General features: G+C 36.9%; 1 protein-coding gene and 2 pseudogenes across 5 annotated transcripts; all 3 read left to right on the top strand.

Annotated features, from left to right (window-relative positions):
* The first annotated feature begins 1,093 nt into the window (after window positions 1–1,093).
* Window positions 1,094–27,007, top strand: Ddx3y (DEAD box helicase 3, Y-linked). 5 transcript variants are annotated; one of them, XM_011248592.3, is made up of 18 exons: window positions 1,116–1,243; window positions 3,049–3,221; window positions 3,340–3,400; window positions 4,774–4,821; window positions 7,283–7,412; window positions 8,144–8,299; window positions 8,726–8,825; window positions 17,882–18,017; window positions 20,534–20,619; window positions 21,029–21,127; window positions 21,203–21,363; window positions 21,749–21,893; window positions 22,003–22,147; window positions 22,513–22,694; window positions 22,764–22,881; window positions 23,773–23,926; window positions 24,022–24,152; window positions 24,355–27,006. In XM_011248592.3, exons 2-18 carry the CDS (start codon window positions 3,219–3,221, stop codon window positions 24,432–24,434), a joined length of 1,935 nt encoding a protein of 644 aa, XP_011246894.1. In that variant the 5' UTR covers window positions 1,116–1,243; window positions 3,049–3,218; the 3' UTR covers window positions 24,435–27,006. The 5 variants fall into 5 exon arrangements, with proteins under 5 accessions (XP_006531666.1, NP_036138.1, XP_030107428.1 ...); XM_006531603.2 differs by lacking the exon at window positions 3,049–3,221 and having other exon boundaries at window positions 1,094–1,243; window positions 24,025–24,152; NM_012008.2 differs by lacking the exon at window positions 3,049–3,221 and having other exon boundaries at window positions 1,109–1,243; window positions 24,355–27,007.
* On the top strand, window positions 10,138–10,409 carry Gm18665 (predicted gene, 18665; annotated as a pseudogene).
* Gm4017 lies at window positions 18,707–19,359 on the top strand (annotated as a pseudogene).
* Window positions 27,008–27,810: the final 803 nt, after the last annotated feature.

The raw sequence follows: 27,810 nt of genomic DNA, 5'->3' as shown, positions 1-27,810 counted from the left end.
AAAGGAAAAAAGGAAAATGAAAGAGATGTTTAATAAAAATAAAATAAACTCAAACAAAAATCTTAGAAGTGGTAATAGCCAGGCATAATGGCAATGCCTTTAATCCCAGCACTTGAGAATCAGAGTCAGGGAGATCTCTATGGATCTGAGACCAGCCTGGTCTATGACAGCCAGGGCAGTACATTGAGACCCTATCTTGGGGGGGGGGGGGGGAGTTCGTGGATGCAGCAATTTGAATATTGACAGCAAGAAACTCTTTAGGGGATGATACAAAATTTGCATTAATCTCCAGTTTTGTTAGAAAGGAGAAAGTACTTGTAAATAGTGTGTCATAGCTGTTGATTTCTTTATAGTAAAGTCATATGAAATTAATTTCCTCCTCTACCTGAAATGTACAAAGTGAAAAGGGTTGAGGCATTAAAACTATGTATATTTTCTATTTTTGCGCACTGAAACTCCCTACTATCACTTGTAAACTAAACAGACAATTCTGTTACATGTGCTTCAAACATTTATAATTCTTTGTGTAACCAAGAAAATTATTCACAATTCCACAACCCAAGGTATGTAAAAACACAGTTCAGCCAGTCTTAGGGACTAGAAAAGTAACCTAAATGAGTGGGCTGAAACCTATACCATCATCTGTATAATTTTTATTGTTTTCTCAGCCAAAAGAAATCTCCTTGTTTTCACTAATAGAACTAGGAAACCTAGAATAGTTCAGCAGAGACTACCATTTATACCTTTTATTTTTTGTGAAGCTTCCAAAAATTAGTAAGGTTATATTAGTAAAGGCTAATTTTAGTAAAATTTCTATTCTCGCACCTGAAAAGGAAATAGAAAGGAGCTATTAGAAAAAAGGAAAGCTGGTGGGAAGCCGGATAATTAAACTGACTGGTATGCTTAAGATCCTTCAACTGAAGAAAGTTCCAAGTTTAGATAATCTTTGGACAGCAGCAGCGGTGGGGTTAAATCCCGTTACTTAAACTCTAGTTAAAGAAGAAGAAATACCACCGGCAGTTAAATAGTGGCTCCACGTTGTACGAATTGACGAGAGAGTCGTGCGTCTTGCGTGATGACGCAAACTCGTCAGTACGTTTGGGCGTATCCAAAACTGTGTACGTAAGCTCTTGCGTTCACCGTGAGGAAACAGGTCTACGGTGGCTGTTCCGTGAGAAGTTCTCAATTTTTTTCAGCAATGAGTCAAGTGGCAGCGGAAAGTACGGCCGGCCTGGACCAGCAAGTAAGTTGAACCTATATATAAGACGCTCCTTCTTCCCCTTTGTTTTAACTTGGCCATGGCGCAGTATTAACTAAACGCTTAAACTCTTGTGTTGTCTGTACTGGAGTTCTGGCGCCCCATAAAAATCTGAAAAGTAATGAAACTGAACAAAATGGCGTAGATGAGAAAAGAGGGGATAGCAATGACATTACAGATTTCTCTACAGGCTTCGCATAATGGCGGCTTTTATTTGCGAACCGGAGTTTCTTCAAATATTTGTTTGGCGGTGCATTAAAGGGAACTTGTTTTCTCTCTAAATCTTGGAATTATTGTGTTCCCCTCGGGTGGCCCTAATTCCTGAAGTTTGTGAGTTTTTGTAAGTCCATAAAAGCACTGACGCCATCAATTTTGGTTGGCGTTTAGAAAATGCGGCCTTGTAATGGAGGAAATGGCGGCGGGTTAAGCCCTGCTGCTGTCCTGTCGGGCATAATCAGCGAACCAATGAAGGCGAGGGTTCCATTTACATTTTCCTGATAATCTGATAATGTTTTACCACAGTAGTCCCTTTACCTCTTTCCAGCAGTAGAGGAGCCTTTTTCCCCCCTCTTGAGTTCTGTGACGCAGACAAGGTTTCTCTGTGTAGCCCTGGCTGCCTAAAACTTGCTCAGTAGCAGGCTGGCCCACAAACTTCACCTGCCTCTGCCTCCAATTGCTCGGACTAAAGGTATGTGCCGGCACCACCATCGGTTCTTGTTGGGTTTTTCTTAAACCCTAGGTTACACAACAAAGTATTTAAATATTTCGTTGGCGTTGTTGGGCAAAAAACAGATTTTATTTATTTTTTTTTTATCCAGTGCCCTCTTCTGTAGGCACCAATAATGCATGTTATTCAGGTTGGGGAGGGGAGAGAATATCTTCTTTAGGACATAAAGTAATTAAAGAATCTTATCTTAAGACATGAATTTTATTTTTTTCTTAACCCTTAAAGCTAAAACTTCTGAATGCCTTACCTTTTAATTTCATATTCATTTGTGTTTTGCCTGTATGTACTCTCAGTGTGAGAGTGTCAGATCCTATGGAACTGGAGTTAGAGACTCCAGAGTTGGGAGTGAGCTGCCATGTACATTCTGGAAGTCCTCTAGAAGAGCAGCCTGTGTTTTTAACCACCGAGCTGTTTCCAGCTGCCTACATTTTTTTAAATTGATTTTTATCTTATGTATTCAAGTGTTTGCTTGCACTTATATGTATGTCTATACATCGTATGTTTGCTTGTTAGCCCTTGGACATTAGAAGAGGTTGTCATATATCCTGGAAGTAAAATTATAGAGAGAGCCAAATTTGAGGAAGGGAACCTGGGTTCTCTGCAAACGCACAAAATTTTAAGTTGCTGAGAAGTCAAGATGCTATTTTGCCACACCAACGGAAGGTGGAGAGCTCAGAAGAGGACTTTGTGAAATCCATTATCTTCTACCTTTATATAGGTCTAAAAAAGTCAAACATTTCTAGGCTAGTCTTTATCTGCATGAAGATGCTGGTTTTTCAGTTTGGTGATTTAGGAGTGGTTCCTATTGAAAATAATTACAGAGCTAATTTGTTTTAAACGAAGAACTCTTTAAAGTTGTATTTTATATGAAGTTCTGTTGCTTGCCATTGACATAGATTATCAACTTCAAAGCAGTTTTCCTCTTTGAGGATATAAGCACTTTGTGGTGAACATGGTAGTAATTCTCAACCCTATCATCGAAAAAGTATTTTCTCCATTTTTGTAAATTTTATTTTGTTGTTTTATGTGAATGGATATTTTCCATGAATGTATGTGCTTGCAGTGTCCTGGAAAACTAGAAGATATGTTTGGATCACCTGAGACTGGAGTTAAAATTGACTGTGAGCAGCCAAATGGGCTATAGGATTTGAACCCTGAAGCCTCTGGAAGAGGAGCCAGTGCCCTTAATTAATGAGCAATCTGTCCAGCTCCCTAAAAGGTTGCATTTAGTAAATGGTATAGTACAAGGCTCAGGGTTTTAAATTTTCTGATTTTTGTCTTTTGTGGTGGTATCCAGCGTGGTTTTTGTTTTTTTATTTTGTTAATTTATGAACAATTAATATCTATTTTACAGTTTGTTGGTCTTGACCTGAAATCATCAGATAATCAGAATGGAGGAGGAAATACAGAGAGCAGTAAGTATAAAAAAATAATTAATTACAGAAATTTTTCTAGGTTTTTGCTATTATCATTAGCCTTAATAATTACTTTACATTTAATTCTTTTTCTGTTTTTAATAAGCACAGGATGTGCTACAAAGGGAAACCACCCTGAGCTGAAATCTTCAATCACTTATGTAGTTTTATGGTTCCAACTTGTATTTTGAACAATTGAACATTTCACAGAGATATTATTTCAGTTTGCTTTTGGACAAATGGGAAATATTTTGAGTAAAATAATGTTATGATTATCTTGGGACAAACCAAAGCTGCTTTTTCTGCATCTCAAACACTTATACACATAAATTAAATAAAAGCAAATAGAATATCCCATGTCTTAGTTGTTTTGTAATATTGGTGCATAGATTTAAACTATTTTTGTAGATGATACTTTGAAACTTGTTCACCTAGTAATTTGAAATAGTTTTAGGAAAAGAAAGCGTTAGTAGAGAGGTGGGGCTTAGGGGGATAAAAATACTGAGAAGGAAAAAACATTAAAGCATGTGGTTTGAGTATGATGTTTTTTCAAGGTCATTTTGTCTACCTGGCAAAATTATGCTCTTCCTGTTGAGAGACTAGGCATGCTCCTTTGAGTAAATTCTATTTTTGTAACTAAGCAAGTTTAGTAGATCCTTTATAATATCAATTTATTATTCTCAGTTTTTCTATATCACTATGGTACATGATAAAAATGCAGGTTCTTTTGCTGTTATAACACCTAGATAAATATTAAACATAACATTTAAATTACATGTCAGTAGTTTTTAGAATGCATATCATGTCCAACCCTGAATTAAAGGTTAGGATTTGTTCTTTGATGAATTGTATTAAGCCTATTAAAATAAAACATGTGAGTTACATTCTTTAGAAGTCAAATACAAAAACATTTCAAGATATGGGCATTAATTTTAGGACTTATTTGGAGTTAGTAGGTTGGTTATTTGACATCAGCTAGCAGGTGATAAACTTTAGGCCTTCATTCCCACTGGCTAATTTCAAACCATATTTAACACTCAAGAATGTGATCAACTTAATTGAGTATATAGACTTTAAATATTCAACTTTAAAACAGGATGGATATGTAGATTATCAGATAATACTAGTCTTCTATTTTATTGCTTTTCTTAATACTACGTTAATATTTTTTTTATTTAGTCTGTAATGCTTCAAATTAAAACTTAAATTTCTTCAAACCTATTCTAGCTTTTTGTGTATTTTAATTTGTGATAATAGTTTTAGTTAGAAAAACACTAACAACAAAAATATATTTCCTAAAAATATATTTTTTCTAGGTAAAAATTTTCCTAGAAGAATACTATAGGGTTTCAGTTTTACATTTTGTCTTTTAGAAGGGCGCTATATACCTCCTCACTTAAGGAACAGAGAAACATCTAAAGGTATGTTGTACCAGATTTATAGATTGAACTTTTGCTTTTTTAGAAGTTAGATTTTGGATTCAGTGAGTATACCTCAGCAACAAAAATTAAGTGCTACCTGTATATGTATGCACATATATCACATGGAAAATAAAAAGAATTAAAACTAAGGAGATAACATCCCTTCAGGAAGTCTTTGAACATTTTTTTTTCCTTCTTTGTGTTTCTTTTGTCTTTAAGAACATGTGCTGGGCATTTTGTGTGTGCCTTTAATCCCAGCACTCAGGAGACAGAGGTAGGTAGATCTCTGTGAGTTTGAGGCCAGCTTGGTCTAAAGAGTAAGTTTCAGGAGGAAAAGAAGCCCTGTCTCAAAAAATAAACTCAAAAAACTAGCACTTTTTAATTTTAGAAACATTGAGTCATCAGCATTTCCTTGTTTAGTTTGGCATTGAATCCTAAAGACTTAGAATGTTACCTCTCAAATACATAAATGTCAGCACAGTTTCCATTTGAAAAAGTATTTAGAATACTACCTAGTAAAAAAGTTCTATTTAACTACTATATTGAAGTTTAGAGGTGCTGGAGAGATAGTTCAGTGGATGAGTGCTCTTACAAAGAAGCTGGGTTCATTTCCCGGGTCTTAGTGGTTCAGAACTATCTCCACCTTCAGTTCCAGAGGATCTGATGACCTTTATGAACTCTGTTGGCTAGTACACAAGGCAAAACACTCATACACATAAAATATATAGAAGCAATTATGGCATCCTATGTCTTAGTGCTTTTGTGATATTGGAGCATCAGTTTAAAGTATTTTTGTGGGTGATATTTTGAAGACTTGTTTACTGAAAGACTATATCTTCTTTTTCTCTATTTCAATAACTACATACTTTCTTCTACTGTGGATATACTGAGTGCTATTAAGATGTGTGTTTGGAAAGTTGCATTTCAAACATGCCTCAAAATAAGTGACAGTGTTTTAGGTTAGGTTCAGTGATGGTCAGAGGAAATCTTTAACATCCTCTTTTTGTTAGGGTATGTGCATTTATGGTGGGCTATGTTTGCTAGGCATTGACAGAAAGACCTTGCCAAATTGGTTCATCATCTTTGTGTTCTGTAAAGCAGGTAGGTAGATAACATAACTTTTAAACATCAAGCATAAACATAAAATGAGTTTAGACACCATTCTAACTAATAATAGCCCTAGTTTACTCTTACTGTTATTATATCAGTCTAGAGTCCTTACGCATACAAATTAAGGAGCAAACAGAAAGTATTAGAACATTCACTTTTAAGATAGTGTCTGGATGATCAGAAGTTCAAGGTAGGCTTCAGTTACATAATTATGAGGTGTTCCAGGATTTTGTGAAACTGTCTTGATTCAAAAGGGGGGAATGAAATTGGATGTCAAATATTATGTGTATTTTTTTTAAAGATTTATGTATTTATTGTATGTATGTGAGTATTCAGTACACTGTCACTTTGAAGAGGGAGTCAGCTCCTGTTACAGATGTTTGTGAGCCACCATGTGGTTGCTGGGAATTGAACTCATGACCTCCAAAAGAGCAGTCAATGCTCTTAACCACTGAGCCATCTCTCCAGCCCCAAATATTATGTATTTTAAACAGTATTTGACAAATAATTTTGTATGAGACTAACTAAGGAGCTAATAATCTAAAATATATCCTTTGGTTTTTAGAGTTTTATTGTAAGCAGTTCAGGGATTTTTGTTTTGAAAATATAGTTCAAATATACAGTTTCATGGTCTTGTTGACTAGACTGGCCATCAAATTTCCAGTGATCTCCTGCTTCTGCTTCCCACACAGACAAACTGTGTTTCTACAGGTAGTTTTATGTCTTAAGAATTTAATTCAAGATTTTATGAGTGCTAGACAATGATCTTACCAGCTTAGCTAGCCAAACTAGCCACAGTAATTTGTGTTTCAAATTTCTATACTATACTAGTAAAGTATTGATACTATTATAATGATAGTATTATTCAAAAGCTGGGTTTTTTTTTTCTCTTAGCTGCTGTTTTTCTTTTCTGTGATGTTAATGGTTTTTGAAGCTAGGGTTTTGAACATTCTAGGCAAAATCTGATCTATATCCTCAGCAGAATCTTTAAGAGTACTGTATATTCTAAGATTGAACTCATAGTTTCTTTCACACTTGCTGAAAAACACTATACTACCAAGCCACATTTGTAGCTCCCTTTTTGGTTTTAGACAGAGTCTTCTCACAATGTAGCTCAGTACCTTCAATCTCATGCCCTCATCTCAATATCCCATAAGGTACAACACTAAACCAGAATATTAACAAAGTACAAGTCACGTTTTACTTACTGAAATTTTAAATTGCTAATTATTAAAAGCTGTTGAAATTTTGTTTGGGTATCCAGTGTCTATCACTGTACTGGGATCAGTTATTTTAGAAGTCTGTGGCAATGAAGAGACTTTTTGGGTTTTGTTCTTTTTTTCCTTGAAAGGGGTCTGTGATAAGGACAGTTCAGGATGGAGCTGTAGTAAAGATAAAGATGCCTACAGCAGTTTTGGATCTCGTGATTCCAGAGGGAAGCCCAATTATTTCAGTGATCGTGGAAGTGGATCCAGGGGAAGGTATATTCTTGGTTGATAATGTACAAAGTAATGGTTAAGTATCTTAGTAGTTAAGAATATGTAAGAATCTTAACTTAGCAAAGTCAGGGTTCTCAAAACTGATAGAATGAATCTGTCTACCTACTTACCTAAGAATTTACTAATTAGAGTGGTGTACATGTTGTTGTCCAACTAGTCCAACAATGGCTATCCAGTGAAAGTTCCCAAGAATTCTCTAGTTGTTTACTCTTATGAGATTGGATGTCTTGGCTAGTTAGTCTTCATCAAGTGTCAGAATCCCAATGAAGTAGGCTTTAATACAGTGAAGAGAGAACAAGGGCAAGAAGACAAAGAGTAAAAATTTTCTTTTCTTTGCTCTAGTTTGACACAAGAAGCTGTGGCCCGGATTAAATACCTCATGTATTTTCATACCTCAAATGATTCATAACCTCAAATGATTCGATTAACTAAAATCCCTCATAAATGTGCCCAGCAGTTTGAGCTATTAATTAGTTACAGATTTAGTCCATAGCCATCACAGGAGAACAGTGGAACATGTCTTTTATGCCACCATGTCATGGGTAGGGTTAGTGGCTCTGTGAACTTAAAGCAAGTCTGCTCTGTTTGTAAGCAGTTATTTACTAAATGGTATAGATTAAATTGTTGATGTACTTATTAGGTATTTGTGTTCAGTTGAATAGTCTAAAAAGTACTTTTACATTATTAATAGTCTTGATTATTCTGCTGTTCAGGTTCGATGATCATGGTCGAAATGACTATGATGGTATTGGTGGTCGTGACCGAACTGGATTTGGCAAATTTGAACGGAGTGGTCATAGTCGTTGGAGTGACAGATCAGATGAAGATGACTGGTCAAAACCACTTCCACCAAGTGAACGCTTAGAGCAGTAAGTTTTTAAAATACTAAATTAGGGCCTAGTGTGCACAAACTTGTCTTTGTGAGTCCCTGTCTCAAAATAAATAAATATAGCTTAAAATGATATTAAATACAGGGTCAGAAGGATGGCTTAGTGATTAAAGCATGTGTGTTTCTTCAGAGAACTTGAGTTTGATTCCTACCACCAGTGTCAGACAGCGCAAGATAGTTATCTTGCTTCTTAAGGCATCTGGGTCATGTGTCTAATAGACCCACTCAGAAAGATTCCTATATACACAGAATAAAACATGAAATCTTAAAAATAATTAAATTTGATAATTATGTGGGATTTTATAGCAAATGATTTTAATCCTAATATTATTTTCTCAATAAATTTTGAAATTGTTGTGAAACTATTTCCTTCTATTAGTAATATATAATGATCATCTGATTTCAGAGAACTTTTTTCTGGAGGAAACACAGGGATTAACTTTGAGAAATATGATGATATACCAGTAGAAGCAACTGGAAATAATTGTCCTCCTCACATTGAAAATGTAAGTTTTTTGTTGTTTTGACTTCTTATTTTACTTGGGGGGGGGGAGTTTTGGGTTTTTCTGGCTTGTTTTGAGTTTGTGTATGTTGTACCACTTTTGATGTCAGAGGACAACTTGTGAGGGGAGCTTCTCAAATATGGATGGCAGCAAGTGTTTGTACCTCCTGAGGCATCTCAGCAGTCTTTAGTGACCTTTGTTCCTTGGTTTTAAGAAATTTTCATGACCAACTGCTTAGCACTGGACAACCCAGTTGTTACGCTTTTCTGAGGTGGGGGACAACCACCTCAGTTGCTTCCATCTTACTGCAGTTGCTTTAGTTCCTTCTATAGAGTTGAGATCGTATGTTGTTGCGCCCACCTCGCCTGGCAAGGAAAACACAACACGGTCGGATTCTTATCAACAGCTTTATTGCAGGAAGTCCTTGATGCTACGGGAACCCCGGGCACCCAGGGAGGACTGGTTATATACACTTCAGCACTGGGGAGGCCTATGTGTCCTCCTGGGATTGGTCGGCCTGTTGACACTTCATTAGCATGCACCTGCTCGGGAGGGGTTGTCGCCAGATTCGGGCTAGTGCCTGTGCAGTGGTGTTGTTTACAGCCACAGTGTACCGGAAACCGGCGCCATCTTTTAGGCATCAGCTGCCTACATCTCCCCCTTCTTTGTTTAATAATATGATGTTGGACTAGGTCTGGGCAAGTCTGTCCATCGGCCATGGCTCCTGTCTTAGGTCAATCTTTTCATGTCACAACGTTACCCGTTATAGGGTTACCCTATCACCTCCAGGCCCCATGTCTTAGGTTGGTCTGTGCATAAGGAAAGTTGCCCGTCACTGGATACCATGGATCTGTGTGACTACAACTGCCAGACGACCTAGGGCAAATTCTTAATTTTTAAAAGAGGCCAGCTAAACATTGGGAGATGTGCCATCTTTAATCGCCATCAATGTTTGGTACATCACTGCCTTATACTGAGCGTGCTTTCGTTTGAGTCGACACAATAGCCAGATGCAGAAGACACAACCCAGGAGGACCACTGCCCCCCAGGCCAACATTCCCGCCCATTCCTTAAAAAATGAGAAGGCATTGGTGATCCAGGAGGTGAAGTCCCCCAAGGTGACGGGGTCCAGTCGAGCGCTGTTGAGTTTGGCAATCTGGAGGAGCAGCTTTCTGGACAACTGTTCCACTTTAGCCGACCAATTTTCTACTCAGATAAGAGGCAACTCTGTTCAAGAGGCTGAGAGAAATTAGCTTGTACAACTTTATACAATTCTTCAACCTGTTCTTGAACTAAGTCTATTAAATAAGAGAAAGTCCCATATGCTTTGATATGACTGAGGGAGCATACATGACAAAATGTGGCTACAGCTTTTGCTACAAGTGTATTCATCAGAGTTTGGAGGACAATAATAGATGTCCCAAGTGTAATTATGTTGTGGACAACATTGGCCATCTCTATCCTAATTTCTTGGTGAATGAACTCATTCTCAAACAGAAGCAAAGATTTGAGGAAAAGAGGTTCAAATTGGACTACTCAGTGACCAGCACCAATGGGCATAGGTGGCAAACATTTCAAAATCTACTATAGGCACAAAGGTGGGAAGTTTCATAACCACAGCTGTACACCCTGCCAACACTCTGCTAAAAAACATGTTCTTTCGGAACTATTACAATCTATACCTCTGTCTGGGGTAGGGGGGGAGCAATTTTCGCGTCAGCCTCTCTGGTACCCAAATCAGATGTTCTTGACCCTGTGGAAAAACACAAACACCTCCCCTGGATCTTGAAATAACGGGATCTGGGCCATACCATTTTCCAGTTAGGACATCTTTCCATTTGACATCCTGTTTAAAGATAGGCGAGGTCATGACATCCCTATCTGCAGCCGAACCACCATGTTCATCCAGAATTAAAAAATTTAAAGTAAAGAGGGCTAAAGATAATTGTTCTTTGGGTGGCCGGCCATCGGCAATTCCCCCTTTTTGTTTTTGTAAGAGTTCTTTTAAGGTTTGATGTGCTCTTTCCACAATGCCTTGGCCCTGTGGATTGTAGGGAAGGCCAGTAGAGTGACTAACCTGCATTATTTTGTAAAAGGTTTGGAATGATTTTGATGTATATGCGGGGCCATTATTAGTTTTTAAACTATCTGGCCTTTCCCAAGTTGCCCAGGCTTTTAGGCAATGGCCAACTATGTTGCGGGATTTCTCACCGGACATGGGGGAGGCAAAAATGACACCTGAAGAGGTGTCAATTGAAACATGAACATATTTTAATCTTCCAAATGCTGAGACATGAGTAATATCCATTTGCCACAGTTTTAAAGTGATCAATCCGTGAGGGTTAATACCAACAGGAGGAGGGTGGTGAAATTGTACACACTGTGGGCATTGTAACACCACATCTCATGCTGAGGCTTGAGAGATATCAAATTTCTGCTGAAGTGTGGCAGCAGGAACATGATACAATCTATGAAAATCTTTTGCAAGCTCCAGTGGGGTGGCGTGAAAAATAAATTCCATGCGAGTGCTAGCGTCCACTAAGGCATTTCTTTCAGCCATAGGGCCTGGCAAGGTAGAGTGAGCTCGAATATGTTGAATAAAGAATTTATGTGTTCTTTTTTAAATCAGTTTTTGTAACTCTAATAAGATGGTGTACACAGGGCTGGTGGGTCTAATGGGTCTTGCAATTTTTAATGTACGCACTGTATTTACTACATAAGCCGAATCAGAGACTAGATTAAAAGATTTTTTAAAAGCTTTGAATACTTTTAACACAATTTTACATTTAGTAAGTTGTGGGATGCCAGGATTGTATTGAAAAAGAACGGGTTTTTGAGAATTGACTACATAGGCACCAACACCTGTTTTAGAACCATCTGTATAAATATTTAATGTACCCGATATGGGTTTAGATGTTGTGATTTTAGGGAAAATCATTGGATGTTTACTAAAAAATTGTAGCAAAGGATCTTTGGGATAATGATTATCTAATTTCTCATCAAAACTGCAGCGCAATAGGGCCCAATCATCTATCAAAGAACTTAGGATCTGTATTTGATTAGCATTATAAGGTGTAATGATTTTCTGAGGGGGTGCTCTAAAATATTGAATACACGATTTAATGTCCAAAATCGCTAATTGAGCTACAGCAATGGGATAATATTCAAGGGTTTTATTGGGAGACACATGAGGATAAATCCACAATAGAGGACCTGACTGTCACAACACTCCTGTAGGTTGACGGAATGTCTTCAAAACGCATAGGAGGATGTCCTCTCCTTTCCATCTATACAGCTTGGCCTTTTCTAAACACCTTTCTACCTTTTCTAATGCTACTCGGGCCTCAGGAGTGAGAGCACAAGGTGACGAAAACTGTGGATTGCCCTTCAATATATCAACAGAGGGATTAATTCAAAATTTGATAGCCTCATATATGGACGAATCCAATTTATATCTTCCAACAACTTCTGGAAATCATTCAATGTTTTCAAATGATCTTTACATAATTCTATCTTTTGAGGTGTAATAAAATGTGGAGTAATTTAAACACCTAAAAACTCTTAAATTTTTCATTTGAACCTTATTAGGAGCTATAAATAATTGTTTCATTTCTAATTTTTTTACTAGCTTAATATAGGCTTCATCTAAACTTTCTTTATTTTTTGAGGCAAGAAGAATTATCATCTATATAATGTACTATCCTTAATTTTGGGAATGCATCACGGACAGGTTGTAGGGCTTCTCTTACAAAAAGTTGACACATAGTAGGACTGTTTGCCATTTCTTGAGTTAAAACTATCTACTGATACCGTTTATCAGGCTCTTCTTTATTCACAGAAGGAAGAGTAAAGGAAAAGCGCTCTCTATCACACAATGCAAGGGGAATAGAGAAAAAACAATCTTTAATATCAATGATTATAATAGGCCACTCTTTGGGCAAACTAGAAAGTAGGGGCAGACCCCTCTGTATAGGGCCCATAATCTGCATTTGATTATTAATGGCTCGAAGATCATTCAGAAGCCTCCATTTGCCTGATTTTTTTCTTAATCACAAATATGGGTGTATTCCAAGGCGACTGGAAAGGTTTAATATGTCCTAATTTCAATTGTTCCTCTACTAATTCTCTGGAAGCTACTAATTTTTCAGAGGAAAGAGGCCATTGAGGAACCCATACAGTCTCCTCTGTTTTTTAAGTAATGGGTATACCACCTTCAACGGCCCCTAGGAAAAACCCAATCTTTTTTTATTTTGTTTGAACTTTGTAGCCACTGGCATAGTCATGCCTTGTAATGACTTTCTTAACCTTTTTCTTGGAGTGTAGCCCATACTAGACATAATTTTTCGGGCTTGAGGGGAATACTCATTAGTTAGTCTAAGATCCATTTTGGTTAAGACATCCCTACCCCATAGGGTCACAGGAATATCCACAATATAAGGAAAAAATTTCCCTGACTTACCTTCCTCATTTTTTCCAAGTCAATTCCTTAGCACTTATAAGGGGAGCAGTCTCATAACCTAGACCACGGAGGCTTTGAGATGATGTTTGTGAAGGCCATTTTGGCGGCTAATCATGAGTGGAGATGATGCTGTGATCTGCACCTTTGTCTAACAACCCCAGAAAGGATCGTCCTTCAACCTCCAAAGTTAACATGGAGCGATCTCCTAATTCCATTGATAAGAAAGTGAACCAAGAACCTGTAGAACCTAGTCCACTCTCTCTTATTTTATTATTTGCTGGAAAATATTTATGCAAACTTGGCAACAGTAATAATTGAGCAATTTTATCTCCTGGGGAGATAGCTGAAATGTCACTGGGGGAGGCCACTAAAATTTTCACAACCCCCGTATAATCTGGATCAATCACTCCAGGAGTAATTTGTAATCCTTTTAAAGCAGAAGATGAGCGGCCAAGCAATAGTCTTACAATATCTTTGGGAAGGGGGCCTTTAAAATCTGTATCTATGGGCTGTACGAGATCTGTGGGGTTAATATGAGTCTGGTGGTAGAGTGGAGGTCCAATCCTGTGGAGCCAGTAGTGGCTCTCTGTGGTCTCTCGGATGACGGAGAGATGGCCAAGGTTTCTTTTGGTCTTTTTGAAGAGCCCCATATATTTGAGGGCTTTGGGGATGTGGGCCCTGCTGTCCGTTTTTTTGGCCTGGTGCCACCATATCCTGTTTGTAATGGTCGGCCTTCTATGTCCTTTGTTGATCTGCACTCATTAGCCCAGTATTTTCCTTTTCTACATTTATGGCATATTTTTGGCTGTCTACGTTTATCTAATGGAGTCTTTTTTTTTGGGGGGGGGGGGGCATTGTTTTTTAAAATGCCCTCTTTGGCCACATTTATAACAAGTATCTTTAATAGATCTATAGAAGTCTGCTACAGCTGCTGCCAGGCCTGTATTGGTTAACGGGCCCCCTAGTTCTCTATAAACATTTATCTAAACTTTTAAACCTTTATGATTATAGGGTGTAATAGCTGTTTTACACTCTTTAGTGCATTGCTCATACACTAGCTGTTTTACCAAGAGCATAGCTGTATTGGGTCTCCAAAAATTTTAATGGCTGTTTTAACGAGGCGTGCTACAAAATTTGAAAATGGTTTTGTTGGGCCCTGTAAAATTTTTGTAAGATTGCCTGAGACTGTGCCTTTGTTTGGCAATGCCTTTTAGGCTTTGGTAGCTACTTTATTTATTTGGGCATAGACTGTTTCAGGATAATTTGTTTGATCTAAAGCAAAATGTCCTAAACCCAGAAGCATGTCTGCATCCCAATGTCTCTGAGGATCTTGTCCTGTGGCTAAATTTGCTGCTGTCTGACTGTTTGCATATTCATAGGACAAGAACTTCCAGTCTAAATATTGTCCAGACGACAAACAAGCCCAAGTAATATTATTTTAGTCTCTCAGGGTGAGGCAATATCTAGTAAGCGCCTCGACCTGTGCAACTACAAAAGTTGCACTCACCCCGTAGGTACGGACTGACTCAGCCAGTTGCTTAATAGTTTTAAAATCTATGCGCTCATGGTATTGTTGTCCCTGGCCATCTATGAAAACAGGGAAAGTCAGTCTAACTTCTTTATAAACCTCTGGGCAAAATAAGGTACCTTGTTTACTAGCTTTTGTGGATTCCTTTTCTTTTTTTCTTTTTTTTTTTTCTTTCTTTCTTTTTTTTTTTTTTTTTTTGTATACTCAGGGTTAAAAGGTGGAGCAGTCAGGACTTTTGATTTTACTCTTTTGCCAGCCAACCCCCCCTTTTTTAAAGGATTGGTTTTGTATGGCCAATCTGGATCATGCCTATCTCTTTCATACTGAGCTGCCTCTTTTTCTAGGTCAGCTTCCTCATATTTTTCAAGCTCTGAGTCACTGGAGTCAGAACTTGCTGAACTTATTGTTAAGTCTTTTAATAAGGGATATCTTTTTGCTATTTCCTTTCCTTTCTCATTATTTTCTTTTTCTTTTGAATTTGCCTTTTTTTCTCTTCTCTTTTTTTCCTCTCTTTTTTGCCCCTTTTCTTTCTTTTGCTTATGCATTTCCTATCTTTTTCTGACATACTTTCTTGTTGTTCCGTAAGAATTTTTTGACCTGCCTTAACTGCTTCTATCAAACAAATGCAGAGGCCAGAAATTACAAAAAAAAAAAAAAAAAAAAAAAAACGAAATGATAAGAGCTACCCATGGGCGAGAAAAACATATCCCCCCTTTTAACCGGGGATCAATTTGGGAGACTTACTGGTACCGCCGTTTCTCAGCTGAAGAGTTCTGAATCCACGAGATCCTTGGGTCCCCGTACAGGCCACCAATTTATTGCACCCACCTCATCTGGCAAGGAAAACGCAACACGGTCGGATTCTTCTCAACAGCTTTATTGCAGGAACGCCTCAAGGGTGCTACAGGAACCCCAGGCACCCAGGGAGGACTGCTTATATACACCCCAGCACTGGGGAGGGCTATGTGCCGTCCTGGGATTGGTCAGCCTGTTGACACTTCATTAGCATACAGCCTGTCAAAAGGAGTTGGCGCCAGATTTGGGCTAGTGCCTGCGCAGTGATGTTGTTTAGGGCCACGGTGTACCAGAAACCGGTGCCATCTTTTAGGCATCAGTTGCCTACAGTATGTCCTTTTCACTGTCTGATTTTGTATAGTTGATTAGTATCATTGATGGGTTCCTGTTGAGACCATTATGTCTATGAGATTTTTTCTGGGATAGCTTCTGATAGTATGAGAGACAGAATCCTTTTGGGTGGGTGGGTGGGTTGGTTGGTTGGTTGGTTTTGGGTTTTTTTGTTGTTTGGTTTTTTTTAGAACCTCTGCTCTCTCCAGTCAATTCCACTCACTCAGTCCCTGCTCGCTCTGGCCCAAAGATTTATTATTATTCATAACTATACTGTGGACACACCAGAAGAGGGCATCAGATCTCATTATGCGTGGTGTGAGCCAACATGTGATTGCTGGGATCTGAACTCAAGACCTTTGGAAGAGTAGTCAGTGCGTTTACCTGCTGAGTCATCTCGCCAGCCCAAGAGAGGCAGAATCTTACAACAAACTTCCTCTCCGCTTTTTACACTGTTTACTGAGCTGTGATTGTATTTAGATGTGTCCATTGGGACTGGCTCCAAAATTCTGTATTTTGACTATCTTTGGGTTTCTTTGGTGGTCTTTATCTGTTGGAAAGAGAAGTTTCCTTGATGAAGGTGAAGACTATTTGTAGATAGGACAAAATGTTTCTGCATTGTTCTTGAGGATTATTTTGGTTTATAATGTAGTGGTGACTGTTATAGAGTCTCCTCTGATAACCATTTCTGTGGGACTGACTAATTAGATTTGGGTTCCCTCTTACTCAGTTTTAAGTCCAATTAGAGATTCAAGGTATGCATGCCACTACTTCATTCAAAGATTATTGTACCATGTTGGTCATTAATGTGGTTAATTAATGTGGCTAGATAGAACTATTGATTACCTCCCTCCTTTGTAAGCTTATGTGGTGCTAGGAGGCACCATGACAGCTAGTCCTCAGGGAGGAAATATTTAGGTCAGTTCCAGCTCAGGGTTCTCTGGAACCTGTTCTGAAGTGCAGGGTGTCTTCAAAGGAAAGATTTAGCTTTCACTTATCTGGAATAACCAAGTACAACAATAGTAGGCTATATGTTTTGGATGTGTCTTGGAAAGACCCTGACAATAAACTCAAAAAAGATAGCATCTCATATCTGGTTTTTGTTTTTGTTGGAAAGAGAAAGAAAAGTCGGGGCAGGTTTTTTTTTTTTTTTTTTTTTTTTTAGGCTGTTTTTGTCTCTTGGTTGTAAGAAACATTAGTTAAAATTATTAGGTATTTATACATTATATGTTTTAAAGTTTTTTTTCTTTTAAATTGTTAATAGTATGTTAGACTGTTGCTTTTTTCGGACATAAATATTGTTAGTTTACTGACCTCTTTTCTATATTTCTTCCCTATCAGATAACTTGCATTCTACTAGTTCTCTTTTGTCCATTTCCTACCTCTCTCGCTCTCTTGTTTTTGTTGTTGTTGTTTTTTTGTTTTGTTTTTTGAGGCAAGGCTAGCCTTGTCTGTTGTAAATCCCCATTTCTGATTCTCTAGTTGTGGGATTACAGGCATGCACCACCATGCCTGGCAACTTTTATATGTGTATGAGTGTTTGCTTGTGTGTGTGTGTATTTTCTAACTATATGTCTGGTGCTGGTAGTAGGCAGAAGAAGGCATTGTCTCTCCTGGAACTGGCATTATAGATGGTTGTAAGCCACGACGTTGGTTCTGAGAATTGAACTCAGGTCCAATGCAAAAGCTAATGCTCTATTTTTTTAGGCTTTGTCTTACTCTTTAGGGAACTCTTGTAAATAATCTCTTAAAAGTAACTCTAATGAATAACTCCAGCATAGAAAATACACCAAACATCAAAAACCATAATTTCTTTCAATGGAGTTTATTTTTCTTAAAACATAACATGAAGAATGAGAACAGCTCTTAAATTCATTTATAGTATTTGTTACTAGATTAATGTAGCAACCAGTTTTTGTTTTTATGTTACTTGACTTTCTTTTACAGTTCAGTGATATTGAGATGGGAGAAATTATCATGGGGAACATTGAACTTACTCGTTACACTCGTCCTACTCCAGTGCAAAAACATGCTATTCCAATTATTAAAGAAAAAAGGGACTTAATGGCTTGTGCTCAAACAGGTAAGATCATTTTATAAATAACAAAGATTGTTTTAACAGTAGTATATTCTATATGAAAGTATGGAATACATAAAAATAGCTGAGAACTATTTTTACTTTTGGGTCTGAGTCACTGCTTAGTACTGTGATGAGACACCATGACCACAGCAACTCTTTTGTTCCCCTTGGTTTTGTAAGACAAGCTCTCACCCATATATCCTGACTAGAATTGTAGATGAGGCTGTCTTTGAACTTTGAGAGATCTACTTGTCTCTGAAACCTAGTTCCTGAGATTAAAAACTTTCCACCATAGTCAGTGAACATAGCAACTCTTATAAGAGAAAGTGTTTTATTTATGAGCTTGCTTATAGTTTCAGAGGTTTAGTTCATTATCATGGCAGAAAGCATGGTGGCAGGTATTTGGGAAGTTCCTAGAGTAGCTCAGAGCTTCCAGATCCTAATCTGAAAGCAGAGAGAGGAAGAGGGAGGAGTGGGAGGCTGAGGGAGGAAGAGGAGGAGAGGGGGAGATCGAGAGTGAGCGCAGGCTCACAGGAGAGCCGGGCAGTGGTGGCACACACCTATAATCCCAGCACTTGGGAGGCAGAAGCAGGCGGATTTCTGAGTTCAAGGCCAGCCTGGTCTACAAAGTGAGTTCCAGGACAGCCAGGGCTACACAGAGAAACCCTGTCTCGAAAAACAAAACGAGAGAGAGAGAGAGAGAGAGAGAGAGAGAGAGAGAGAGAGAGAGAGAGAGAGAGAGAAAGGCCCCAGTCACTGAGCCACCTTCGAGGACTCAGCTGCCTACCCCGCAAGCCCCCTCGGAATCGTATCTCGTATTGTATGTCCACTATCCTGAACCTCAACTCTTTCGACCCCTTTGCTGATGCAAGTAAGGGTGATGACATGCTTCCTGCTGGCACTGAGGATTATATCCATGTAAGAATTCAACAGAGAAACGGCAGGAAGACCCTTACAACTGTCCAAGGGATCACTGATGAATACGATTAAAAGAAACTAGTGAAGGCGTTTAAGAAGAAATTTGCCTGCAATGGTACTGTAATTGAGCATCCAGAATATAGAGAAGTAATTCAGGTACAGGGTGATAGTGTAAGAACATACACCAGTTCCTGATAGAGATTGGACTGGCTAAGGATGATCAGCTGATGGTTCATGGGTTTTAAGTGCTTCTGGCTCTCTGAAGCTTAAGTGCGGATTTCCTTGCAATGAGTAGAATTTCCCTTCTGTCCCTTGCCACAAGTTTAAAAACCTCACAGCTTGTATAATGTAATCATTTGGGGTCCGCTTTTAACTTGGACTAGTGTAACTCCTTCATGCAATAAACTGAAAAGAGCCAAAAAAAAAACAAAACAAAACAAAACAAAAAACAAAACAAAGAGAAAGAAAGAAAGAAAGAAAGAAAGAAAGAAAGAAAGAAAGAAAGAAAGAAAGAAAGAAAGAAAGAAAGAAAGAAAGAGCATGTGATGATGGGCTTTTGAAACCTTAATGCCCACTCCCAATTACACATATTTTTCAACATTGCCATAACTTCTACTACTTTAATCCTGCAAACAGTGCCACTCCTGGTGATTAAGAAGTCAATTATATAATAAGCCTATGGGGCCAATCTTATTCAAATCACCACAGATGATTTTACTGGTACATTTTCAGGGTCTCTTTAGAAACCTGTATCTAGTTGTCAGCCTGCTAATATTGTACTAGGAAAAGAGCTATTGTGCTATAGTAGAAATAAAATTAGCACTTAAAGGGAAGACATATGTAAGTTTTAAAAAGTACCCCATTCTCCTTGGATTGGAGAATCATGTTATATGTAATCCTATATCAGAATTTGATACCACTTGAAAGAATAAAAATTTCATGTGTGTTTGCTCAAGTGTACTTTACAGACCAATGTATATCTTGATTGTATGAAATGTGATATATTTTTAAATGAAATTACGTCCCTTAAGGAGTTAACACACAAGCCTTGATTTAGGGTTTTTTTGTTTTTTTGTTTAAGTCCAGCATTTGATGCTTTAAAAAAAAAAGCTTTTCAGGTGTGGTGGTGCTTTCCTTTAATACTGACAGGTGGATCTCAGTGAATTCAAGTTTGGTCTATATAATGAGTTCCAAGACTGCTAAGGTTATGTAGAGAGGCACTGTCTCTCACACAGAGAGTTGTTTCTTCACATAAATAACAGCTCTGGCTTTGGGAGCATAGGTAACTGGAGATTGAAAAAGACATTTTTTTCACATTAACATTATCATTTTATTTATCTATTTTTGTTATTTGAGACAAAGTCTGACTATGTAGATAAGGTTGGCCTCATTCATAGAGATCTGCTTGCCTCTAGACTATTTGTCTTGATACCTTTTGAGACCTTGCTTCACATAGTCATAGACCAGGATGACCTTAGGCTTACTAGGTAGATGAGAATGATTAAACTTGATGTGCTGAGATTACATATATATGCCAGTATGCCTAGTACTTTATCATTTCTTAATTTTTCAAAGTTAATAATCCAGGTTTTTCTAAACAGGGTCTGGAAAAACTGCTGCATTTCTACTACCCATTCTCAGTCAGATTTATACAGATGGTCCAGGAGAGGCTTTGAAGGCTATGAAGGTGACAGTTTTTAATTTTTGTGTCCTGGTGTTTTCTTTGTGTGTATACTTATAAACAGTGTGCATGCAGTGTCCTCAGAAGGTAGAAGAGAACATTAAATAGGAATTGGAGACATTTGTGTGTTTCCAGTTCAAATAATTCTTAAATTACATGTGGCACTGTGGTTTGGTTAACTTTAAAAAATAAGTTGTAACTGGAGAGCAGAGTATTGGGGTTTGATTCCCAGCATTCATGTGGCTCCTCACAAATGTCTGTAACTCCAGGGTACTTTCTGGCTTTTGCCAGAATATATACACAGTGCACCTACATCCATGCAGGCAAAACATTCATGCACAGAAAATTAAACAATTTACAAATATAACAGGTAAAATTTTGGATAATAGACACTAAAATTATACTTAACTCTTAGGAAAATGGAAGATATGGTCGCCGTAAACAATACCCAATCTCCTTGGTGTTAGCCCCAACAAGAGAATTGGCTGTGCAGATCTATGAGGAAGCCAGAAAAGTAAGCATAGCCTTTAATAATTTGGTCTTTTTCTTAATTTCAGTGTTTCTGTAACTAATAATTTTTTGCTTATAGTTTTCATACCGATCTAGAGTCCGTCCTTGTGTAGTGTATGGTGGTGCTGATACTGTTCAGCAGATTCGGGACTTAGAACGTGGATGCCACTTGTTAGTTGCCACACCAGGACGTCTAGTGGACATGATGGAAAGAGGAAAGATTGGATTAGATTTCTGCAAGTATGTTAATTTTGATAAGAGAAATAAGTCTTCTATATATATAATAGGCCTTGTGTATATATGCTGTGGTATACTGGTCTTTCATGTAAAAATTCTTCATACTATTAGGCTCATTAAATGGGACCTCTTCATGTAGTCCGAGCTAGACCTCAGAGTAATTGTCCACCCTTATCCTTCCCATTTCTGAGATAATGGATGTATTCTTATACTGTCATAGTTTTAATGATTGTGTATGACTTTTCAGAATCACAATGTTGAACGAGTGTGGTTTACTTGTCTTTTTCTTCTTTTCTTTCTTTTTCCTTCCCTTATAATAATTAATAGAATAATTTACCCAACAGTTAAATATAGAACCCAATAAGAATCTAATACTTTTTATTAATAGATACTTAGTATTGGATGAAGCTGATAGGATGCTGGATATGGGATTTGAACCTCAAATACGTCGTATAGTTGAGCAGGACACAATGCCACCAAAGGGGGTTCGTCACACTATGATGTTTAGTGCTACTTTTCCTAAGGAGATACAGGTACTATTTGTTACAATTTTATTTTAGAACATTTTAAATAAATTTTGGTGATTTATGTATTACATAGATAATTTAAGTTTTTGGGTTTTATTTTTCTTTTCATTTTCAGATGCTTGCTCGTGACTTTTTAGATGAATATATCTTTCTGGCTGTAGGCAGAGTAGGATCTACTTCTGAGAACATCACACAGAAAGTAGTATGGGTTGAAGAACTAGACAAACGGTCATTTTTACTTGATCTCTTAAATGCAACAGGTAAAATTATGAATCCTGTATTTAATAAAATGAAAATGCCTGTAAAATTTGTCTTTAGTTCCCAGTATTACTTTATAGCACCATTTTTTTCTGTATGTGTGGTTTTGTGTGTGTCTCTGTCTGTATATATATTTGGGTATCTTCTTCATTTGCTGAGACAGTCTCTGAGTGAACCTGAAGCTTAGAAGTTCAGATCGATTATCCAGTCAGCCTTGCAAATCCTCCTATTCTGGGTTCTACATATGGTGTATGTGTATACCCTCCTCTCACTGAACAATCTTTCCCAAATCACTAAGCTTATTAAATGTTAGAATAAGCAGTGGTATCAAGTTATTGTTAATAAACAAAACCTTGTAATTTTTCAGGGAAGGATTCATTGACTTTAGTATTTGTGGAGACTAAAAAGGGTGCAGATTCGCTGGAGAACTTCTTATTTCAAGAAAGATATGCGTGTACTAGTATTCATGGAGACAGATCACAGAAAGATCGAGAGGAGGCCCTTCACCAGTTTCGCTCAGGGCGAAAGCCAATTTTAGTGGCTACAGCTGTATGTATATTTTAATTTTTAGTTATTTAGTCTGACTGTTACTTAATTTTAATTAGTATTATTTTTCAGGTGGCAGCAAGAGGTCTAGACATTTCAAATGTGAAACATGTTATCAATTTTGATTTGCCAAGCGATATTGAAGAATATGTGCATCGAATTGGCCGCACAGGACGTGTAGGAAACCTTGGTAAACCTTTAATGTTGTTCCTTTTCCCCTGGATCTTGGGACCTCAAAGCCCTTTATCACTGGAACTGAATTTTTGCTCCCTCTATGTTTGTTTATGTGTAGATATCTATGCACATGTTACAGTAGTATACCTTTCAGAAGATCAGAGGACAACTGATAGGAAATGGTTCTTTCTATTATATGGGTTGAATTCAGATCATTAGGCTTAGGCCCATTTCACTGATTTTTTTTTTTTTTTTTTTTTTGGAATGGATATATTAACAAAGGTGTTTAAAAGGTTTTGGCTTTGAGTTTAGGTTTTTGGTTTTATTTTGGGCCAAGGTCTTGTTCTGTTCCTCAGGTGACCTTAAACTATAGCAGGTTTTTTAAATTACTTAAACTATAGCAGGTTTTTTAAATTACTGGCTTGCAGCACAAAGTTCCAGGGCTATACAGAGAAACCCTGTCTCGAAAAACCACCAAAAAAAAAAAGAAGAAAGAAAGCAGAGACAAGAGATTCTTGTTCCAAAACCAGCCTAAGTAATCTCAAAAACTAAAGAACCTTAATTTTTTATTTGTTTTAAAAAGAAACTGAAGGTTTGTCTTAGTGGAACAAGACTTTAATCCCAGAATTTGGGATACAGAAGCAGTTGGATCTCTACGTGTTCTAGGCCCCATGGTCTACATAGTGGATAGCCAACCAGAGATATATGAAGAGACCCAGCCTCCAAAAAAGAAAGAGGGGTTGGGGAAAAAAGATATTTTATATCAATAACAAAGGTTTTTAACTCTTATATTTAGTGATTTTATATATGTTACAGTATTTTCTATTACTTCACTGTATGGGAAAGAAAACAATAGGAAACTACTTTGTGGAAACATAGACCTTACATATTTTAAAAAACTTTTTAGGACTTGCCACCTCTTTTTTCAATGAGAGGAATTTGAACATCACAAAAGATTTGTTAGATCTCCTTGTTGAGGCTAAACAAGAAGTGCCTTCTTGGTTGGAAAGTATGGCTTATGAACACCACTACAAGGGAAGTAGCCGTGGACGTTCTAAAAGGTAAGCATTGTTTTGAGCTTTTCATTATTATAGTTTGTTTAGAGTTAACAGAATTGTTATTTTAATTGGATATCATTGTTTTTTTCTTGCAATAGCAGATTCAGTGGAGGATTTGGAGCCAGAGACTATCGACAGAGCAGTGGTTCTGCAAATGCTGGATTTAATAGTAACCGTGCCAATAGCAGCCGAAGTAGTGGTAGTAGCCACAACAGAGGATTTGGTGGAGGTAAATTTTTGTGGTTGTTTTTTGTTTGTTTGTTTGTTTGTTTGTTTGTTTTTTCAGAGTAGAAGAGATTTTTTTTTTGTTTCTTGCTCTTAATGATGTTTTCATGATAAATTATAAGAAAAAATAATGCTATACAGTGAGACTTTTTTTCTTATTTTATATAGAATAATGGTAACAGTAAATAAATTTTTTTCCTTGATAGGTGGCTATGGAGGTTTCTACAATAATGATGGTTATGGAGGAAATTATAACTCCCAGGCAGTTGACTGGTGGGGCAATTGAATTTGTATCATTATTTCATACAGCTAATATGGAAACCACATGTAACTTAGCCAGACTGTATTGTGTAGCTTCAAGAACTTGCAGTACATTACCAGCTGTGATTCTTCTAAAAGTTCATGAGAGCTCAAAGTCACAAGAAATTAAGCAACAACCTGTAGCCCTATTCAAAGTTGATGAGAAAAATTTTTGTAACTGGATTAATTCACTTCCTGCTTGGTTGTACCCTAAACAGCATTTATAATTTGTGAGTGAGGATCATTTGTTAATGTACTATGACTTTTAACTTTAAACAACTTATTTAATGTCCTGTTGTCTCAATAATGCTCAAGATATAAATTGTTTTAATAAGTTAATTGAATTTTGGCTACAAGCAAACCTTGGCACACAAGTGTAATACACCTTAATAGGAATCAATTCATTGCTAAGTATGATGGTGAATGAACTTATCCTGGATAATAAATTTTTGGTATATGCAGAGTTGTTGGTAAAACTTCTTTTTTAAGTTTGTAATGTGGCAGACATACAAAACTAAAGTTCTGAACTGCTCACTATATCCTGCATTGACACTTAGAACCTTAAAGTATTAAATATATGATTATATATGGTTATATCCTTTATTTTCAAAAGCACTAATGCAGATAACTACAGTGATTCCTCATTTACTGTTTTAAGTAATTTATATTGGCATACTCCTACATGAAAGTTTAAAATTTTGGTGAAGAATTTGGGATATAAAGTTTAGGTATATTTAATGCCTGCCATGCATAAAAAATGGTAAATTACTAGGTGACTATGGCAATGACCAGACCTTATTAAAGCTTTGTTAATTCTGGTCTTTAATGCATGCTAGTGTTGGTGTTTTTTGGTCAAGAGAGTATGAACAGATTATGCAGCAGCAGGCTTTACTTTTACACAGTCAGGTTTTTCTGTAACAACTATGTTGAAATGTAAAAATAAAATAAAATAAAATAAAAAAGGCTTACATACATACTATGTAAATATAAGAATAAAAAATTGAAATTGCTGAGATCTCACAGGTTGGATTTATGTACTAATTATACATGATGGTCAGTACAGTGCAGTTTTCATCTATTTTCGTTGCATAGGTTTCCATTGTATTATAGTCATATTTTAATTGGCCAAAAATGATTGTCCCTCACAAAAAATGCCTTTTCCTTTGAGAATTTCCTGGAAAGAATACAATAAATTTAAAAACGTAAGTCCTTAAAAATACTATAAGTTGATAAATTTTTCTAAAAGTGCAATAGATTTTCAAGTGTATTGTGCCTTGTATTAAAATTTTAAAGTAGGTGTACTTGACAGTATTATCAAGGTCATTTGTTACGGTGCTATTTCAATTATAGAAGTTTAGACTGTACATTGCCCATAACTTTTTACAAAGTACTTATTTTATTGCACATGAAGAGAATTTTATATGTGTATCTTATGTACAAGTCCTTGAAGTTCCAATTGGATATTGTTGATTACAGTGTGTCAAGAACTTGGTTCAGAAAATTTTCCATGGACCATAGAATGATAGTTAAGAAAAACTATTTGCAGCCTGAAGTGGTGGCACACGCCTTTAATTGCAGCACTCAGGAGGCAGAGGCAGGTGGATTTCTGAATTTGTGGCCAGCCTGTTCTGCATAGTGAGTTCCAGGACAGCTAGGGCTCTACAGAGAAACCTTGTCTCAAAAAACCAAAAAAAAGAAAAAAAAGAAAAAGAAAAAAAAGAAAGAAAAACTATTTGCACATAACAGACTTTTTGCTGCTAGGTTGTGTAATATTTATTGAACATTTTGACAAATATTTATTTTTGTAAGCCTAAAAATGATTCTTTGAAAGCTTAAAGAAACTTGACCAAAAGACAGTATTAAAAAAAACACTGGTATTTGATTGTCACTGTATGTGAAATAGTATATTTTGGGTAATGTGAGCTTTTTAATGTTAAGTTCTACTAAACTTGAGTCAAATTGATCTAACCCAGTATTAGTGATGTAGCTACACTATTTTTCTTTTTTTCTTTTGACAAAATGAAAGGCAATTGGAATAATGAAAATTTAAAACATGCCAAGGTTTTGATGTATTTAAGATATTAGTGAAAACTAAAAATTTTCTCAGTTTGTTTGAATTTACCTTACTTACATGATCTATTTGTTCAGTATTGTAACTGTCTGGCATATTTATAATCTTCAAACATGTGGTTATATCTTTGTATTGCCATAATCAGTGATGTTTTACATTCAGTTTATCAGCCAGCAATACTTTCAGTAAATAATACACTAAATTTGCTGACTGTAGACATGGAACTTTAAGTTTCTATAAAGTTAGTAATTGCTTTATTGTATTAGTATTAGGTGCTAGCACTGCATATGTCTGATCTATTCTCATTTTATTAAAATAAAAAGTATAGCAAAATGTTTACTGTAACTTGTGACTTAATGTTCTTGTGAACTTGCATGCTTGAACTGTTGGAAATCTCATTTTTAGTTAATAAAAGAAGGTATTTGTAAAGTACACTGTTATGTATGTGTTTGCTTTTTAGTTAATAAAAGAAGGTATTTGTAAAGTACACTGTTATGTATATGTTTGCTTAAATACTTGAATAAGAAGTGAAAGTGAAGCCGGGCGGTGGTTGCGCACGCCTTTGATCCCAGCACTGGGAAGGCAAAGGCAGGCGAATTTCTGAGTTCGAGGCCAGCCTCGTCTACAACCTGAGTTCCAGGACAGCTGGTGCTATACAGAGAAACCCTGTCTTGAAAATACAAAACAAAAGAAGTGAAAGTGGCACAAAGTTAACGAGTAAACAAATGAGATTTTCGTTGTGAATGATGACATCTGTAAAAGGTTTACTGGGGCTGGTGAGATGGCTCAGCGGTTAAGAGAGCCAGCTCCTCCAGAGGTCCTGAGTTCAAGTCCCAGCAACCCCATAACACATCCATCACAACCATCCATAACGAAATCTGATGCCCTCTTCTGGAGTGTCTGAAGACAGCTACAGTATACTTACATATAATTAATTAATATTTTAAAAGTTTGCATACACAACATACATGATCTTTTATGCATTTTGATACAAAGTACTGAAGAAAAATTATTATCCAATTCTTTAGTTTTTGTAAACAAAACACATTGCTGGTGATCACATCCAGCAATGTTTTTTTAATTATCATTTTGTTTTGTTTAAGATATGGTTTCACTGTAGCTTTTGCTGACTAAAAGTTGCAGTGTAGTTCTGCCTAACTTGAACTCAGAATGATCCAATTGTCTCTGCCTCAGGTGCTAAGATTAAATTAAAAGGCCCAGTACTACCCCAGGGCCAGTACTACCACCATTTCTGTAGTTTACCTATACTCACTGTCCTGTATTCTGTCTC

This window comes from Mus musculus, chromosome Y, assembly GCF_000001635.26.
Source record: "Mus musculus strain C57BL/6J chromosome Y, GRCm38.p6 C57BL/6J".
Taxonomy (NCBI): domain Eukaryota; kingdom Metazoa; phylum Chordata; class Mammalia; order Rodentia; family Muridae; genus Mus; species Mus musculus.
This window is presented reverse-complemented; position numbering and strand designations above follow the sequence as displayed.